This window comes from Callorhinchus milii, unplaced genomic scaffold (genome assembly GCF_018977255.1).
Source record: "Callorhinchus milii isolate IMCB2004 unplaced genomic scaffold, IMCB_Cmil_1.0 Scaffold5, whole genome shotgun sequence".
Taxonomy (NCBI): Eukaryota; Metazoa; Chordata; class Chondrichthyes; order Chimaeriformes; family Callorhinchidae; genus Callorhinchus; species Callorhinchus milii.
In genome coordinates, this window is record NW_024704746.1 from 65,350,053 (window position 1) to 65,368,612 (window position 18,560).

At 40.2% G+C, this 18,560-nt stretch overlaps 1 protein-coding gene across 2 annotated transcripts in view; it reads right to left on the reverse strand.

Annotated features, from left to right (window-relative positions):
* The window catches only part of mkln1 (muskelin 1, intracellular mediator containing kelch motifs), a 64,458-nt gene that overhangs the window by 14,999 nt on the left and 30,899 nt on the right, over positions 1-18,560 (reverse strand). Inside the window, exons 10-13 of one of the 2 annotated variants that reach the window (XM_007890829.2) lie at positions 15,611-15,823; positions 14,825-15,046; positions 13,689-13,812; positions 5,461-5,608 (exon numbers count right to left, since the gene is read on the reverse strand). In XM_007890829.2, the coding sequence (XP_007889020.1) occupies positions 5,461-5,608; positions 13,689-13,812; positions 14,825-15,046; positions 15,611-15,823 (707 nt within the window). Of the gene's footprint in view, positions 1-5,460; positions 5,609-13,682; positions 13,813-14,824; positions 15,047-15,610; positions 15,824-18,560 lie in introns of both variants that reach the window. The other variant, XM_007890828.2, reaches the window with a different exon arrangement.

An 18,560-nucleotide genomic window follows, 5' to 3' on the forward strand; every position in this document is an offset into this window, starting at 1 on the left:
ATTTGTCACAAAAAAAGAAATCCATTGAGCAAAGAGCTGAAAAAATATTTTGTTTCTGGCACAACATTAATCCGAGCCATTAATGCAATTTTAAGATTTATCGAACCATTGTTTTACATCTCTCAGCATTAAACATGGTTTTTAACAATAAAAAGCGCTCTGTATCTAAATAAACTTGAATCTGCATTGCTGGCCAAGAACCAGTTTGCTTGGATCAAGAAAAATGTTTTCCTAATCCCCAGAGCCTGAAGTTCAATGCACTGTTCAAACTTTGACAGGGAACAGGTTATTGGTACTCCAAAGCTCTACATTATAGATGAATGGGATAGGGGGCCATGGGTCTTTCTTTTTAATGCATAATCTCACCCTTGCTACGCAGGGATATACTGAACGGAGACTGGGCACCTCTACATGGTGCAGGAAAACTAGAATATAGCGGGAAAGCAAATCGCCAGCCCATGGCCCAGCTTAACAGCAGGTTGGCTACTTGCCTGCGCTCTCTGACAGGGAATAGTACATCACAGAATGAGAGGATTTTTTTTTTTAAAAAAAAAAGGACACAATGTTAAATAAAATCATTCCAGGCAGGCATCACTGATACATCCAAAGCCAAAATATAATCCAATTAGGGTGCAGCAGTGTAAACAGGCTTAAGTTTCCCCTGTAGCAAATTCCAAAATCATGACACTTTGACAAGATTGATTTTTCATGCATTTCAGTGATATTCTATGTGAGAGGATAATTACGGAGCGGTAAGAGGTCCCTCAATTAAAAGAAATGAATAGATTGTTTATTTTTGTTTAAATGAACTACTTGCGTCATTTTGTACCTAGAGCATTGAAGCACATTTAAAGATTATTTTCCTACAGCCGAAGCCAAGAAAAGGCTCGAGTCCCTCTCTAAAACCAAAAGCACTTGGTCCAAATATTAATGCATAATGCCATTACAATTTCACAATAGTATACAGTTTGTTTGCTGGTAATCTGTCAAAAGAAATCGTAATCACACACTTGGAATTTCCTGTCACTATCCATCATTTCTACCCTGCTGCATGAATGGGACTGCTGTATAAAACATGTGCTCAAAAAGAAAAGCTACACAATATTAGTAATAATCATCCTTACATTTGATAACAGTGCCTTTCACGTCGAGAGGATGTCTCAAGGCACCTCACAGAACACACAGTAAAGTATAGTAACTATTTTGTAGGCAAAGAGTGACAGTCAATTTGCACACAGCAATGTCCTACAAACAGCCATGAAGTCAATGACTAATTTTAATCTTAGCGACTGGTAGACAACATCCATAAGTAAAGCGCCTTCCTCCCAATTTCTTGGAATGGAATACCTTCAAGGTGACGCTCCCGGCAACAGGATGTCAGAATTGGGTCAACCCTTCGTGGTTTGCTTAGTAGTCTAGTGCTCAGCCGTGTGGGGTGGCAGGACTCCAAGGCACTGTAATAGCAGACAGCCTGGCTCAGAGGTAGAACATCTCGTGCAGACCCGTCTTTGGGGGCAGGGATTCTTCCCACTGAGCTCTCATTAACCCTGAAAGCCCAAACCCTAAGGGGTAGGGTCGCCCGAGCTGGACAAGTAGTGGGAATGCTTCCCAGGATAACGCTCTCAAAGGCAAGTTATGCTGTTTCAGCTGGTTAAACTCCAGCAGTATTCCCACACACGCTCTAGGGTCCCCAACCCAGAGCTCTTGCCTGACATCTGCCTGCATCTAATCCTCTCCGTAATTGGGTAAGAGGGATGTGTCCCAATACAGGAATCTCCATGTACGGACCCCCAGTTTGGTTTGCAAACTCAAGCACGGTGATGGGTTTCCACATGCGTCAGACAGCTGGCTGACCCAAAAAAAACATCTTCTCTCGCTTAGTTAAAGTTTTCCAACATCAGACACTGTTGTAGGCACAATGTTCAACCGTGACCCAAAATGACTGCCTCCAGTAATTGGTGCTGACGACGTGACTTAAGATATGGAAATCCTACAGATAATCAGGGATATGAAGCTATATCTTACTAATCTGTGCCACAGCACGGAAGATCATCATGACACTACATTAGAAGGATCAATTAACTCCAACTACAATCAAGTCCCAAGGTGAACAATGCAGTATGGGAGTGAAATTTATCACCAACGATAGATATTTATTTAATTATAGATTGATTTATCAAGAGTCAGCAAACCTCCCCCTTCAAAAGTTGCATTAATCCACAGGTTCAAAGGGACTGCAGTGATAATAATAATAAATAATTATCCTTGCATTTGTTACAGCGCTTTTCAGGTCTTCTCGATGTCTCAAAACGCTTCACAGAATAGACTGTAAAGTAAATTGACTGTATATTTGTGGGCGAAACGCGGCAGCCAATTGCGCACAGCAGCGTCCTACAAACAGTCGTAGGTTGAAAATGACCAATTTATTATTGTTTTGTTTTGGAGGGATTATTATTAGGCTCTGTGTGGAGTAAGGAAACTTACCCAAGGTTTCGCCCTGCCTGGAATTGAACCCAGGTGTCTCGCTTGCGAGGCGAGTTCTCTAACCACTGAGCGGCAGGACTCCATTGATCAATGGCTGGAGCACAGATACGGGCACGGCCATTTGAACAACGTTGGAGGGAGACATTATTCAGCTGTGCCCAGTCATCGACTGAGCATCTAACAGGAACAGAATGTCCACAAGGCGATAATTGTCACAGACTGTACTTTTCACTCTTATGTATGAAAACCAAGGTCAGCAAGTTTCAATTATAAAGCTAAATGATTGAGTGCTGTTCAACTTGACATCAGCTGCGCTGGTTACAAGCAGTCAGTTGATCCTTCCCAACCTAATGCACACAAAAAGGGTTTGACTGTCGAATTTGCTGTGATTCATCCTGAACAGGTGATGTCATTATCCCCCTTCAGAGATTACAGCTATGTAATTGTGTCGTCAAATCTATTTTAATTATTTACAGCACTTTTTAAGGTCGCTTACAGAAACTATTGACGGTTACAAAATAATTATATAACAGGGAGACTCAGATGAGTTGGCTGCAGTTTTCCTCAGCAATCTTCCATCGAAATGCAAAAATACCATTACAGTGACATTGAAGGAAATCAGGACCAGCTGTGCAGACAAAGCATTGAATGTAGCACTCAAGATTCCATGAGTGAGCCATATAATGGATTGTCAAAACATGAAGGTCAAATACACAGGCATTAATGCACTGACCTGACACACAAGAGAATCAGATGAAGAATGCCCATTTGATCTCATTCATCCAGAATAACCTACCTAATTTACCACCAAGTGTTTCCTGTCATCTGTCTTGAAGTTACCCTTTGTGATCCTAAACCTATGTCCTTTTGTTCTGCTGTTTCATTGCATCCGAAATGATTGTTCTTAATCTCATTTAAACCTTGTATATACCTACCCTATGTGGTCCCCTCTGAGATGTTTCTTTTCAAGACTGAAGAGGCTCGCCTTGTCTAACCGTTGATCATGTGACACTAGGAATCACTGCAGTAACTCTCTTCTCCACTGCTTCGAGAGCACAGCCAACCCCCTTATTCCTCAGTGACCAGAACACACCATATTCTGGACCCTCTTCGACAGTGCCTTCGGTCACTCTCTTACCCTGCCCTGTGCTCTTGATCACAACCACCAGCTCAGGTGCGGATCCCTGACTGTCCAGTGCCTTGGGACGTTCACCTGACGTGAAAGACGCTGTACAAATGTAATTTGTTATTGTTGTATTCTAGACACGGAGAGAGGATTGTACAAAGAGTACTAAAACCCTGCCCAGAGTACCACACTCCATGGTAATACTAATGCATTAAGTGTCAGTTTCTACTCATCACTAAACGGTGATCTCTTACTGTATTTCAAGATATGGCAATTGATTCTGTCAGTTACAAAAAGACAATTCAATAAAATTGTTAGCCATTAACAAAAAAAATTACCATAGAAAAGAATGCACTGTACAGCATTCCATGCTTTAGAAGCGATCTGCTCTCTAATAATCCAATAGATTTTAAGCAAAAATATCTCAGTTACAGTAAACGCACAGATCTAGATTGAAGTTCTGGTGCAGAAGTGAAATCCGGCTGAGATGATTACAGTTTTTGTGGATGCAGACAAGTGGAAATAATCACCAAAGGTGGAGGGAGCTACATAAATGCAAGTTATTATTGCCTCGTGGCTTATCGTCATTTCCAGGACAATATTTAATAACTGTGTGGAAAAGTCTACTCCTAATGACAACAATGGAGTTTTGACAGTGTAGCCTATTTGGACAATCATTTTCGTGAGGCACCATGTTGCTAATCTCTGAAACTTCTTGCCTCTATCTCACTTCTACTCTTCTTTAAAGCCCACCTAAAAACTGACCGCTTCAACCGTGTCTAAGGCCACCTCACCTCCCTTCCCTGCAGCCCAACTAACCCCACAACTGCAGAATGCTCCAAGATGTTATCCCATGCGAAAGGCATTATAGAAAGTTGTTTTCGATCTCCTGGGCCAACAAGATACTTATCCTCAAAAACCATGAAATGGAAAATGAATCCCATCCCAAAGGATAGATTACTTCCTACTGATAAATCACGAGCTTCTCTAGCAATAATGATGCAGCTTTTGTGGCAACATTTTCAACTCTTGGAAATAACAAGCAAGACAGCACGGTTTTTCAGCCTTTTGAGGTTGGAAATAACAAGCCCACCTGTTATGTTTCACAGGTTATGTTTAAGGGAAGATTTATAACACATCTATAGCACTTAGTGGAGTTCCATACTGTGAGAACAGGTGCATGTGCAGAAATGTGAGGAAGACTTCTCCAGCAAAACAAAAAGTGCAGAGAAATTGAAAACTTGGGGAAACTGCTTGCATATTATATGCAGATTAATATATATCCCCGAAAATCTGGAACACTCTCGCTCAATCCCTTCGCCTTGTCCCCTCTCTCCCCTTTTTCAAGTTCCGCTTTAAAACCTTTCTTTTCGACCGTGCATACGGTCACCTTCCTCCCCCCGGCTCAGAGTCAGGCTCCACCACTGTTAAGTGATCTGAGACATTACCCTGCGAGGAGGGCGCTATATAAGTATAGAAGTGCAACTTGTTGTTGTTAATGTTCACATTTATATCCCATACACGACTTCCAAACTGTCTTTGAATGAACTTTAAAATATTACCTGATTTGGGTGTCCCATTCTACATCTCAAGCTTTGCAATCCAATCAGCAAATTCTAATAATTGATTCATTAGTAACTGAAAAAGATTGGTCACTCAATCCAAGATTATTTATGGGATACTGCTGTGCACAACTGTCTGCTCCGTTTCACCCACAACACAGTCACTACACTTTATAATATATTCTGTGTAGCACTGTGTAGACGTCTCGACGACATGATAAGGGCACTGTATCAAATGCAAGGATTATTATTATTAAATCTCAAGAAAGCTTTTGTTTCAGAACTTACCAGTTGTTCCGAGCAATGTCATAAATCCAAAAAGAATTCCGGACATTTTCTTCCCGTTTATCCTTGTCTTTGCTGAGGCCGGAGAGAACATGGATCTCATTCAGCTCTGGGTCAATTGTAGCCCTCTGAGTGAAACCTGTCATTGGAACTAAAGCAACCAAACAGTTCAGTAAACAGCGTCCATTAACACCACCACCTACATTTATATAGAGCCCCTGAGACATTAAGCAAAACATCTATAAACAGAGCAAATTCAAAAACACGATGATTAGATGGATTTTCCAGGTACAGTAGTTAATCCAAAGTAGGGTTACATTACCAATATCAAGGATAGTGACGTTACTTAGCAAGTAACGTTCCACAAAAAGCCATGAGATGAACAAATTAATTTAGAGTATTGCTAGGCAGCGCAACATAGGAAATTCCTTTTTATCTGAGCATTATGGAATTTTTAACGGACACCCAACAAAGAGACTTAAGAAGCACAGCAGGAGGCCATTCGGCCCACCATGCCTGTCCCAGCTGTTTGAAAGAGCTATCCAATTATCCCAACTCCTCTGCTCTTTCCCCAGAGACTAGCCTTTTCATGGTTCATTATATTTGGGCTTTGTGACAACTCAGCCACATTGGTATTCGACCACATATCCAAATACATTGCAACACAGTTAGTTGCTCTGTAGTACTTTGAAAAGATCATGAATTCTATTGAGTGCCAACATTCCCCCCCACCTCACGCCCCCCGCACTCACACATTGGGTCCATATCTGTTCTAAAGTAAATATACACCAATGGTTGAAAAATTTAACAAATGCTCATAGCAATGCCAGATTAAGTTTGAAAATCCTTTGAAAGATCGCTGAAATGGATAAGAGACTGTTATCAATTCTCAACTGTAATTTCTTCTTTCCCGAAAGTAGGGCGGATTAATTCCCTTTATTGAAACATGTTGTTTAGGCAAAGCTTGATAGAAACTTCAGCATTGTTAAACTCTAAAGAGCATTCGTCATTTAATAAAGGGAGCCAATAACGCACATTATAAGATGGTAAGACATTCCTGCATTTATTGTGTGGTAATGCTATATACCAAATACAGGAGTGTAGGGCTGATCTAATCGTCAACAGTTAAGCAATGTTTTTTTGTGCAACAGATACCAATATCTGCACCCTAAATCCTGGATAGGTTACGCCAATTTACTCAGGCATCTCATTCATTGAAATACAGAATGTTGCACAGGAGGCCATTCGGTCTATCTTTGCGTGTCCTGGCAAAACAACTTCTTTCTGGGCAATTATAGTAGTACACGTCTGACCCAAATCTGCAGCAAAATAAATTATCAGACAAATTTTATCCAGGCTAATCATCCCAATTTATTAATTGTATGACGTTAGCCGATTCAACATATCTTCCTCCCAATCTGCACATTTAAATAAATACGAACAAATTATTTTTGCAGCATCAAATATTCAACATCAAGATCATCTACTTTTATAAAAATGAGGGTATTCAGTACACTGCAAGAGATATTCAGGATGATGGTGAGAAGATATGGAGATTACTAGACTGCGTTTGATCGGAGAGTATAACAAAATAACCTTCCAGAATGGAACGATATGGGTTAGCAACAGCTCAAAATTCTGATTATATATGACAGCTGACTGCTGGGTTGAAATATATTTTCTGGGTCAAATAGCCCTCACCGATGAAATGAACAAAGCAGTTGAGCAGCTCAAAGCCCTACAGAAACTGGAAACAGAAAAGCTCTTGTATTCGATTCCAAAAATTTATATTTTCAGTCATTTGAACATCAAAAAAATTGTTCAGATTTGACAGTTGCAAATACAGCGGAGCCTCGTTGTAACACGGAGCTTTCAGCAACCCGAGTGATTTAGCGTCGGAAGGCCCCATTTCCCCCAAAGTAATTAAATGAACAAAAAGCGTGTGAAAAGCGAGCGATAACAATAATCCCTGCATTTGATATAGAGCCTTGTCACGTCATTGAGACGTCTCAAAGTGCTTCACAGAATATACTGTGAAGTGTAGTGATTGTGTACTTTGTGGGCGATGAAGGAAGAAAAAAGCCTATACAAAAGGGAAGGAGAATCCACCTATGATGACAGACCAAAACACTGAAGTTTCACATTGCGATGCTCTAAAACACCACATCTTCAAATTATGGGGTGAGATTTAGGATGATGATCAGAACTTCTATCAACGCTTTAGTTGGGGGTCAGTGCTCAATTTTAACAACCACCTCTTTGACCTATTCCCCTGACTTCAAAATGCATGTGCAAGCATTGTAATCACGCAAGTAGACTGCTCCCATGCGTATATTGAGCTCTAGTAATCTTTTCCTAAAGCAGCAGCCAAAGTAAATTGTTGGGGAGTGAGGGGGGAGGGGATAAGAAGGGGGGAGGTGGAGGAAATGTCAATGGGAAAGTGTCCAAATTGGTGGCCGTTCCCCCCAAAAAACTGCAGTATGAAAGGGTTTGAAGTGGGTTTGGTATGTAGAGCAAGTGCTTTTGATTAAAATCACATTTTTTTAGAAAAAAAACATTTTGATCAGGTTTACATTCATTAACAACATTATGGCGAATTTATACAAACGGTAGTTTGCAATTAAAATAATTAACATTTCATTAACAGTAATACCTGTGCATGTTATTAATTTCATTATTAATAAAGGCTTTGCAAAATGTTTAGATCCTGCTGTTCACAAAATAATTGATACTTTTTTTTGAATATAAAAGACCAATTGACCAGCCCTCTCCAACCATCTAAATATTGGTAGGTTTTGACCCATTTACCATGTCAAAATAAAGCACAACACAATTTATGAGGACAATGAATAGAGGCTGAATATATGGACAACATTTGCAAAAAAAAAAGTAAAATTCCTTGCTGGAATCGAACCAACTGCAGGAGAAACGAGTCAATGGAAGGGAGCAAGGCAAGTTCAGACTGCTGCAATTTTTTTTCGCAATGTTAATGCTCGGATCAGAACATTAGCTCTTTGTCCTCGTCTCAAAGCAGCAAGTGATTCTCATCTCTCAGTCTGTAAACAAGGAAATGTCTCCCTAGTTGTTGATTTTGATCGTCGGACCGAGAACAGCAATGAGTCAGCGATTCATTCACATGCACGTGGAAACAGCAACAAGCCATTGATCACACAATACTTTCATTCATTTTCAAAACCCAGTTATGGTTTCGTTAATCTCATCAGTATGAAGATGCATCAAGGAAACGTTTGTGAAGTACAGCTTGATATCACGTCGTCAGCCAAATAAACATGCAAAAATTTACCTTGACATCTTCCTGCACCTCTTCCGTAACCAACGTAAATAGGTCACGTCGGATTTTGAAAGTGCACAGCATTTAGAATTTCTCAGTTGTAACGTGAATCAATGTACTACATCACAGAGAAGTAGGACAGAAACACCAATACTTATTCCCTCGTCTTTGCTGTACTGAGGGAATCACAGAGGTATTGATATTTTTTTCATATTTTGTACAATCGCCTGATTAGTTCTCATTGGGTATATTGTGTATTCAGGTCACTGGACTAAAGGTGATTAAAATAATCATCTTCCAAGACTAGAACACTTGGAAATACGTGCCGTGTCAGAGTACAAAATCCTGGTATTGTACAAAGCACCAAAACCTCACTCTGATTCGGGTTTTCTGCCTCGATTCAGGCGTAGCCTAAAACAAGAAGGCTTGAACTTGCCTCAATTCTATGCCAATTAGTTGCAATTGTCCAAAACACACAGTCACAGCACTTGACATATTTCCTGTAAAGTGCTTTGAGATGTCTCAAGTGACACGACAAGGCACGAATGCAAGGATTGTTATAAATAATTTTCTATCTATTCCTTTCTATTTCTCATGATATGAAGGCTGAAATTAATTGGCCCATTATTTTTCAGCAATAGGAATTGTTCATCATCAGAAAAGACATCAAATTCAAGCTACGGTTCTTTTCCCCACTCTCCCACTCAATTTCTGAACTTAGTAAACAAAGCATAGCTCCCCTCGTGACAGCTTAAGCCTGATCATTAAAACCAGCAAAGTACAGTACCGCAAATTAGATTGTTCATCATAAAGGGGTTTGTTCTACTGTACAGAATGAACTAAATGCACAAACGGGTATGATCTGGTAGCCATCACAGGGACATGGTTACAGGGAGATCAAGGGTGGGAGCTAAATATTCCAGGGTACCTGGTGTATAGAAAAGATAGGCAATATGGTGGCCCTGTTAATAAAGGATGGGATAAAAACAGTAGAGAGGAAAGGTTTTAAATCAGAAAAGCAGGAAGTATGGGTAGAGGCACGTAACAAGGGGCAGAAAATTCTAGTGGGAGCAGTTTATAGACCCCCGAACAGTAGTCACAGTATCTCTCAAGGTATAAATCAGGAAATTAGCGGAGCATGTAGCAAAGAAAAAACATTAATTGTGGGTGATTTTAATCTGCATATAGACTGGGACAACCAAATTGGGAAAAGTAAGACAGAGGAAGAGTTTATAGAATGTATTAGGGATAATTATCCAGATCAGTACACCAAGGAGCCAACCAGGGAACAGGCCATATTAGACCTTGTTTTGTGTAATAAAGCAGGGCTGATCAGCAAACTGGAACTTAAGGTTCCTCTAGGGCAAAGTGATCATAATATGATGGAATTTAGCATTAAGTTAGAGAGAGTAGTTAAGTCTGAAGCAAAGGTCTTAAATTTAAGTACAGCTAACTTTGCTGGTATGAGAGAGGATTTAGCTAAAATAAACTGGAAAATTAGACTTAAGGATTTGACAGTAGACCAGCAATGGCAGACCTTTAAGGAGATAGTGCAAAATTCCCAGCGAGCACATATTCCTTTGAGGAATAAGAATGCCACGGGAAAGGTGGCCCAACGTTGGCTAACTAGAGCAGTTAGGGACAGTATAGAGTCAAAGGAAGAAGCCTATAAAACAGCTAAGATGAGTAGTAAACCCGAGGATTGGGAGAACTTTAGGGATCAACAAAAGAGAACCAAAAAAGTGATTAAGAGTGAGAAAATGGAATTTGAGGACAAACTAGCGAGGAACATAAAGACAGACTCCAAGAGTTTTTACGAATATATAAAGAGGAAGAGGCTGTCAAACCCTAACCCTAAGTGGGTCCACTACAGGCAGAGACGGGGGGAATTATAGTAGGGGACAAAGACATGGCTGAGTCATTAAACAAGTAGTTTGCTACTGTCTTTACCTTAGAAGACACTGAAAACCTACCAAGAATAGAGGGGAACCAAGAAGACAATGTTAGCGAGCAACTTGGGGAAATTAATATTAGTAAAGAAATGGTTTTAGGTAAATTGTCAGACCTTAAAACTGATAAATCCCCTGGACCTGATGGCCTACATCCTAGGGTTTTAAAAGAGGTGGCTACTGAGATAGCGGACGGCTTGTCTTTGATCTTCCAAAATTCTCTGGATTCTGGAACGGTTCCCATTGATTGGAAGATTGCAATTTAAGAAGGATGGGAGAGAAAAGATGGGAAACTATAGACCAGTTAGTCTGACATCAGTGGTAGGGAAAATTCTTGAGTCCTTAATTAAGGATGTCGTTATGGGATTCCTGGAAGACCATAACAAGATTAGGCAGAGTCAACATGGCTTTACAAAAGGGAAGTCACGCTTAACTAATCTTTTAGAGTTTTTGAAGATGTATCTAGCAGGTTAGATGGGGGGGATCCAGTAGATATAATATATTTAGATTTTAAGAAGGCATTTAACAAAGTGCCACACAAAAGGCTATTGCACAAGCTTAAGGTCCATGGGATTAATGGGACCATATTGGCATGGATTGAAGAGTGGCTAACGGGTAGAAAACAGAGAGTAGGTCATTCTCGAATTGGCAGGATGTGACTAGTGGAGTGCCACAAGGATCAGTGCTTGGGCCTCAGCTATTTACAATTTACATCAATGATCTAGACGAGGACATTGAATATAACGTATCTAAATTCGCAGATGACACTAAACTCGGTGGGAGAATAAGCTCTGAGGATGATGCAAAAAGATTGCAATGGGATACAGATAGGCGAGGGGAGTGGGCGAGTAGGTGGCAGATGGAATTTAATGTGGGGAAGTGTTAAGTTATTCACTAGGTAGCAAAAATAGAAAAACAGATTATTTTCTAGAGGGGGAGAGATAGTGTTAGTGTTCAGAGGGATTTGGGTGTCCTTGTACACCAGTCTCAAAGAGTTAGTTTGCAGGTGCAGCAAGCAACTAAGAAGGCGAACGGCATGTTAGCGTTCATTGCAAAAGGTTTAGAGTACAAGAGTAGGGAAGTCTTGCTGCAACTGTATAGGGCCTTGGTGAGACCGCACCTAGAGTATTGTGTGCAGTTTTGGTCTCCTTATTTAAAAAAGGACATACTTGCCTAAGAGGGGGTGCGGCATAGATTCACTCGGTTAGTTCCTGGTATGAGGGGACTGACCTATGAGGATAGGCTGAATAAACTAGGGCTGTATTCTCTAGAGTACAGAAGAATTAGGGGAGATCTTATTGAAACATAAGATTCTTAAAGAGCTGATAAAGTAGACACTGAGGGTCTGTTTCCCCTGGTAGGAGAATCTATAACCAGGGGTCACAGTCTTAAAATTAAGGGTCAGCCTTTTAGAACAGAGTTGAGGAAACATTCCTTCACTCAGAGGGTAGTGAATTTATGGAATTCACTCCCCCAGAAGGCTGTAGACGCTCAGTCCTTGGACATTTTCAAGGCTGAGACTGACAGATTTTTTAAATATAGAGGGATTAGGGGATATGGTAATAGGGCAGGTAATTAGAGTTAGGTCAGAAGATCAGCTATGATCTTATCGAATGGCGGGGCACAGGCTTGAGGGGCCGACTCCTGCTCCTAATTCTTATGTTCTTATGTTCTTATACGAAGAGACATCAAGGGACCATGGTGTAAGGAGGCACATGGTCAAGATGCCTGCCTTGACGTTACTTCCTGCCCAGGAAATGAAGTTAAGAACAAGCATCTTCACTATGCTCCTACCTTACAAACTGGTTTACAACTTTAGAACTACATCACCTGCTATTTTCAGCACATATGCTTCTGCAACTCAACTTCTAGCCACTCCAATTCTTCTTTTGCACATGTATAAAGTCTAGTTTGAGCAAAAAATGGTTCCCATGGACAGACACACATACAGAGAATCCTGAATGAGCATTTACATAATAACCGTCTTTGCCATTTCCATACCTCATGACCATACAGATCACTCACCTTAATTCTAGCATCATTCACTATCTATGTATCTATTAATACCTAATATGACCCTTGTGCAGTTCATTCCAAAAGTAGCCAGGCTCCTCTCCAGTGCCTTTGCCAGGGCCCAAGTCTCAGGACCATGCACAAACACTGACTCAACATAAAGATTAGCATTAGAAAGAACAATGTTCCTTACTGCCAGTTTTTAGCACCCAAATTAAAGAGTTGTTAAGCTTTACACAAACAGCGCTCTGCATAACACTGACATCAGTGGTGTTAAAGTCATGTCTAGCAACGGATACTTTTTTAATGGTTTAAAAAATCCATGAATTTAGTTCTTCATTCCTTCCCCTCTGATGTTTCTAAGGCCATCAGTGCTCAATGATCAAAGGCCCTGAACCATTGTAAGTATATATTTCCAAACCTCATCCAATGTTGTTTTAGGCACAATGATCTAAAAACACAAGCACTAACATATCCAGAGCTCTTTAAAAAATATTACTGCAACACAGACAGAGTGGTAATGTATTCCAACTTGGGCAACAAGAACAGCTGAAAACACTCAAATTCCCAATCTATAAAATTGGGAGTGATGCCTACAGCATTGAAAATGTGAAGGTAACAAGAGGAATTTTTTGCCTTTTGTGGGAATGCCTCTGGATTTCTTTTGGATCCGGATAGCAAGGGGTTTACTGTATGTATTCTTCGATTATTTACCCCCTTGTACGGTTAGAATTATTGCATGTCATTTATTGTAATTTTTCAATAAAACCATTTATTAATCCAAATTCCCAATAGAATCTTTCACTAAATCCACCAAATTCCCGCATATCTTTCAAGATTCTAGATCACCAATCAGCGTTTGTCACTGGTCAGACTAGTCCTTAATTATTAATCTATGCATTTCACTAAACATTAAGAAGGACAGAGAAACAATATTGTAAACCTGTAGAATTATCAGACTTCTGTCTTACCCATACCAGAGTCCTTCTTTGTCCCATCAGATATGATTTCCACGTGGTCACTATCTACGTCATAACTGAAGAAATCGTTCAGGTAGGTTTTTGATCTCTGCCCACCAAATACGTAAAGGCACCGATTTTTCTGAAACAAAAGAGAAAAAAAAAGTGTGACAGTGCAGCCATATTAGCGCGATAGTTGGTGCCCCATAAAATCCCATCTAGAATTATAACAGGCTCAGATTAATGGACATGTCACATTAAAAGGTCAAGGAAGCAGGAAGATAGCAGACTTCATCGGTGCTTCATAACGTCAGACAGGGTAGGAAATAGCTGACTTCAGGTCGCCATTGCTATCACTTCACTTCACCCACAAAATATACAGTCAATCCACTTGACAGTATATTCTGCGAAAAAATTCTTTGAGACGTCTCAAAGATGTGATAAGGCGCTATGTCAAATGCAAGGATATTATTATTATTAACGGTGGTTACATAGAACAATAGAAAATTACAGCAAAGAAGAAAGCCATTCAGTTCATTGTGTCCAAACTGGCTATTTTAAGAGCAATTCTTTCAGTCCCATTTACCCACCCATTTACATAGGCGGCAACCTGAAAACCTCAAAATAGATCATTTTGGCTTCCAGTGTTTTGAAGAACTGATAGACATCAGCACACAATTTTGGGATTATTTTTGGGTTGAGTAAATTGACTCCACATCCTCATGAATTTTCATTAGAATGAAGCACCTTACAAAAGAGTTCTATTCTCTTTACCACAATACTGTGCATTTCCCTCTAAATATTAAAAAGAGACAGCAATTGGAATCATAAGTGCAACTATTAGAATAAGACAATTAGAAACAATATCTCATGAGGTTAAACTAAAATATCAACTTTAATAATAATTAAATTAATGACATGTATTTTAAATGTATTTTAAATGGGTTGGAGTTCAGGTCTGATGAAAACCAATGGAAAGTAACATACTAAACTCTGAATTCCTGCTTTGCAATTCAGTTGCAGAGGGTAATAAGCCCGCCAAACAATTTTCCTCCTGTGAAACAAGCCAGTTAAATACTTTCCAAATTACAGCTAAGCTTACATCTATAAAAGGTTGTAAAAAGGTTAAAAAGGGCATTGTTTACAGTGCTTACAGTATGGAAGAGCATACAGTGTCCAATCCGAGACTGCACATCCTCTGGTCCAGCATTGCAAGAGTCTTCCCGAAGTAGTTTCCAGGTGTTTGCTGAGCAATGGTAAGCAAAGAGGCCACTGAACTGTGGCTCATTAGTTCGACTATCGTCGACATTGCCATTGCAAGTTAATATTCTTCCACCAAAGGTGTAAATCATGTGTTTTTCGGAATCCATACACATCTAAGAAATAAAGGGAACATCAGATTCTAAGAACGAGAATTAATTCTGCTGAAACGGAAGCAAATTTGGGATATAAATGCGCGTTGCTGCTCCATGTTGGTTTGATATGGTCAGCAATGAGTCACTAACCACAACAATAAGTTACATTTGTATAGAGACTTTCAAGTCGGGGAGACATCCCAAGGCACTGGACAGTCAAGGATTTGTAGCGTAGCTAGGGAGTTGGGATCAGGAGGGATGGAGGATAGGGGATGGAAGATGCATTGTCTCTTTCAACCTATAATAAAAATATTATTTTATTTTTCAACTTTCCGAATAGCAAACGCTATTTTGACCAGATGCCTCCTATGTTTAATACAGCACTGCGCATTGTCTGAATTTAAGTTTATTTCTCAGTGAAAAGCCAGGTTCGTGTCCTGTCAAGTTAATGGCAGGTGGGAAAACAAAACCAATTCTTAATCCAAGAAATGTCAATGACGCAATAAGCAAATAAATCTCCCCTAATCTGATGAACATGATAAAAGCTGGTCACAGATTTGGTTTGAAGATATCAGCACTTCCTACCTGATGATCGAATACCAGTTTAGGCCCACCGTCAGTAGATGTATCTTCACTCAACAGTGTCCATTTATTAGTGTCTATGTCGTAACGATAGAAATCGCTCTTCAGAGATTTGCTGTTCCTCACAGAAGAATCTAGGTAACGGCCAAGCGTGTAGATCTGTCTCCGAGTCGTGTCAATACACATTTTGTGGCAGGACCTGGCACTGGGGCCATTCTGTAGGCAAACAAGCAGCAGAGGGAAACAAGGTTAAAGGCAGACAATTTGAAAAGCTTATGCATAAGACCACCGAGTGAAATATTCCAATGTAAGGAAAATTTGGAACTATTGCCGATTTTTAGTTAAAACTGAACACTGATCTCATTGTTCAAACAGAAACCAATGAAGCCAGGACGTTGAACTCATCTGAGGGGGAAAAAAAAACTCGACACTGTATAAGGGGAAGACAAGGGGTATTCTGGCACTTGTTTCATCCAGATCAATTTTGTGATCTTGAGAATATGACTCGCTCAATATAATCTGGTATCTTTGGTCATTGCTCTTTCGTTTTTTAAATGAAACTTTCATGTCGATTTAAATAATGGTAGAATATTCCACCCGAAACCAAATTCACGCCAAACATTTCAAAATGAAAATAGGACTATTCCTCTTATTGAGAACGGCTGTCGCATTTGACTGACTTTTTAAAAAAAAATGCATTCCCTATATTGATCGAGTCATTGCTTTCAGGCCCTATTGTCTGCCTTGTGATTCTCTCACACACAGCTGAAGAAGGCAAGGCCTTCAAGGAACTGTGGGACGGAGTTTCAAAAGGTGAGAGCTTCAAGGTCTGACTGCCGATGGTGTTGGGGTGGGGGGGTGACTGGGCGGCGGATGTGGAGCAGGCTGAGCAGAGGGAGAGTGCAAGTCATTGCAGTCAACGAGATTCCATGTCAAAACTGACAACTCTGTAGGAAACTATAACGATACCGCATTCAGAGTTTCCGAAACAATGTGATGAAAGGGAGAAAGTAGGTCACAAGCTATCTGTAACCTTTTGATGAAATAAAGAATCAGATTTACATCTGCAATAACAGCATCAAAAGTTGCATTTACTCCCCACCTTTCACGTCAGGAAGACGTCAGGAAACAAACTGAATAATTGAGATCACAATGATCAACTTTTCTAAAAATCACATGGTTGCTTTCACGCTTCCAAATCAAGCCAATAAGCTCACAACAAATTTACATGCCACACTCCTGCTCTTAAAGAACACATTACCAATGGTTAAACTGCAGCACAATTCCTGCAGTCAAATCAGGTGACAACTTCCAGGAGACTAAAGATTGCAGTTGACTTAGAGCCTTTTAAATAATCCTTACGTTAATAACCTTTAAATTTTATATGCCACCTTTCCAGACAGGAGGATATCTCAAGGCGCTTCACAGGTCTTACTGTAAAGTGTAGTGACTGTTATTTTGCAGGCGAACACTGCGGTCAATCAGTGCACAGCTATGTCCCACAAACACCCACGAAGAGAATTGTCCAATTTTAACCCTAACCCTAATAACCGGGGATGCAAGGCAACACTTTTATAACCATTCTGGAAGAAATGCCTTAATAGTTGAAGGACCCATGGAACAAACAGTCAGGAATTATTTCCATATGCTGAGCCAGAAAGCCGAACAAAACAGCAGCAGCAGCAAACTGCAATAAAAGTGTGCAGTTTCTTCAACAAACTGAACAGGAATGTAAAGCTTATCTTGCATACTGCCATGATTTTGACGATGTTAAATATAATACATATGTTCAAGTAGTATACTAAACTGGTTTGCACACACTATTTTTTTTAAACGAGAATGGAGTTTCTCCCGGTGTCCTGACTAAAAATACCCCAAAATAAAATCATTGGTCACTCACTCCTTGGCTGTTTGCGGGACACTGCTGTGCGCAACTGGCTGCCGCGTTTCACCCACAAAAAATACAGTCAATCCACGTTACAGTGCATCCTGTGAAGCACTATGAGACGTCTAAACGATGTGATAAGGAGCGATATCAAAAGCAAGGATTACTATTATTATCGCCGTTTGTTCAAAGTGCTCCTCTTTCCGTTTAGGGAAGGAAACAACAGTTAATAGAAAGGATCTGCAGGTTTCAACCAAAGGGACTTGTATGGAGACCTCAAGTACCTATCTTATCTTTCTAGGGTCCAATGATGTTAAACTGAGAAGCCCCTTTTCCTCCTATAAGTTATGCAGCAGCTCTACAGGAAACTGCAGCCCAAGATACTGGAAAGACATGCTGTAAGCAGGAGATTCCAAGTACCCAATCATTTCCCAGGGCCTAAAGCTCCAGATTGATGCTCAGACCAGATTAGTCATACCCCAGGGATTTTGCAATTGCCTTGTGCAATTGGCTGCCACGTTTTGCCACCAGGATGTACAATTAATTCACTTTACAGTGGATTCTGTGAAGCGCTTTGAGATATCTTAACGACGTGATAAGGCTAAATATCAAATGCAAGGGTTATTATGTATTCACAAGCAACTACTCCATTCTAGCCGATGAATGGCTTAGTAGGAAGAGACGACACGACTCGAGGGTCACTGTCAGTGCAGGTAATTAAAGAGACGTGTTCTTTTTCAAAAAGAAAGGGGCAACAACATTGTTTTCCTCTGAAAAATAACACTTAGAACAAAAGATGCTCCCTTGGATTTCCATTCTCCGTTAAAACGAAGGCAAAAAAAAAAAATTGCGTAAATACTGAAGATGCAGATTGCCAGGAATCTGCTGACTTTTTTTAATTAATATCTTGTACACAACAACGCTCCTCCGCTCTTGATCCGTCAAAAAGCCAATCTCAGAAGAGTATCTCTCTCCCTCACTGTGCCAGTGGGAATTTTTCCATTTCGTACACGAGTGATCCTTATGACCTTTCAGCCAGCCAGTTCGATGTCAATCTCAGGAAAATAT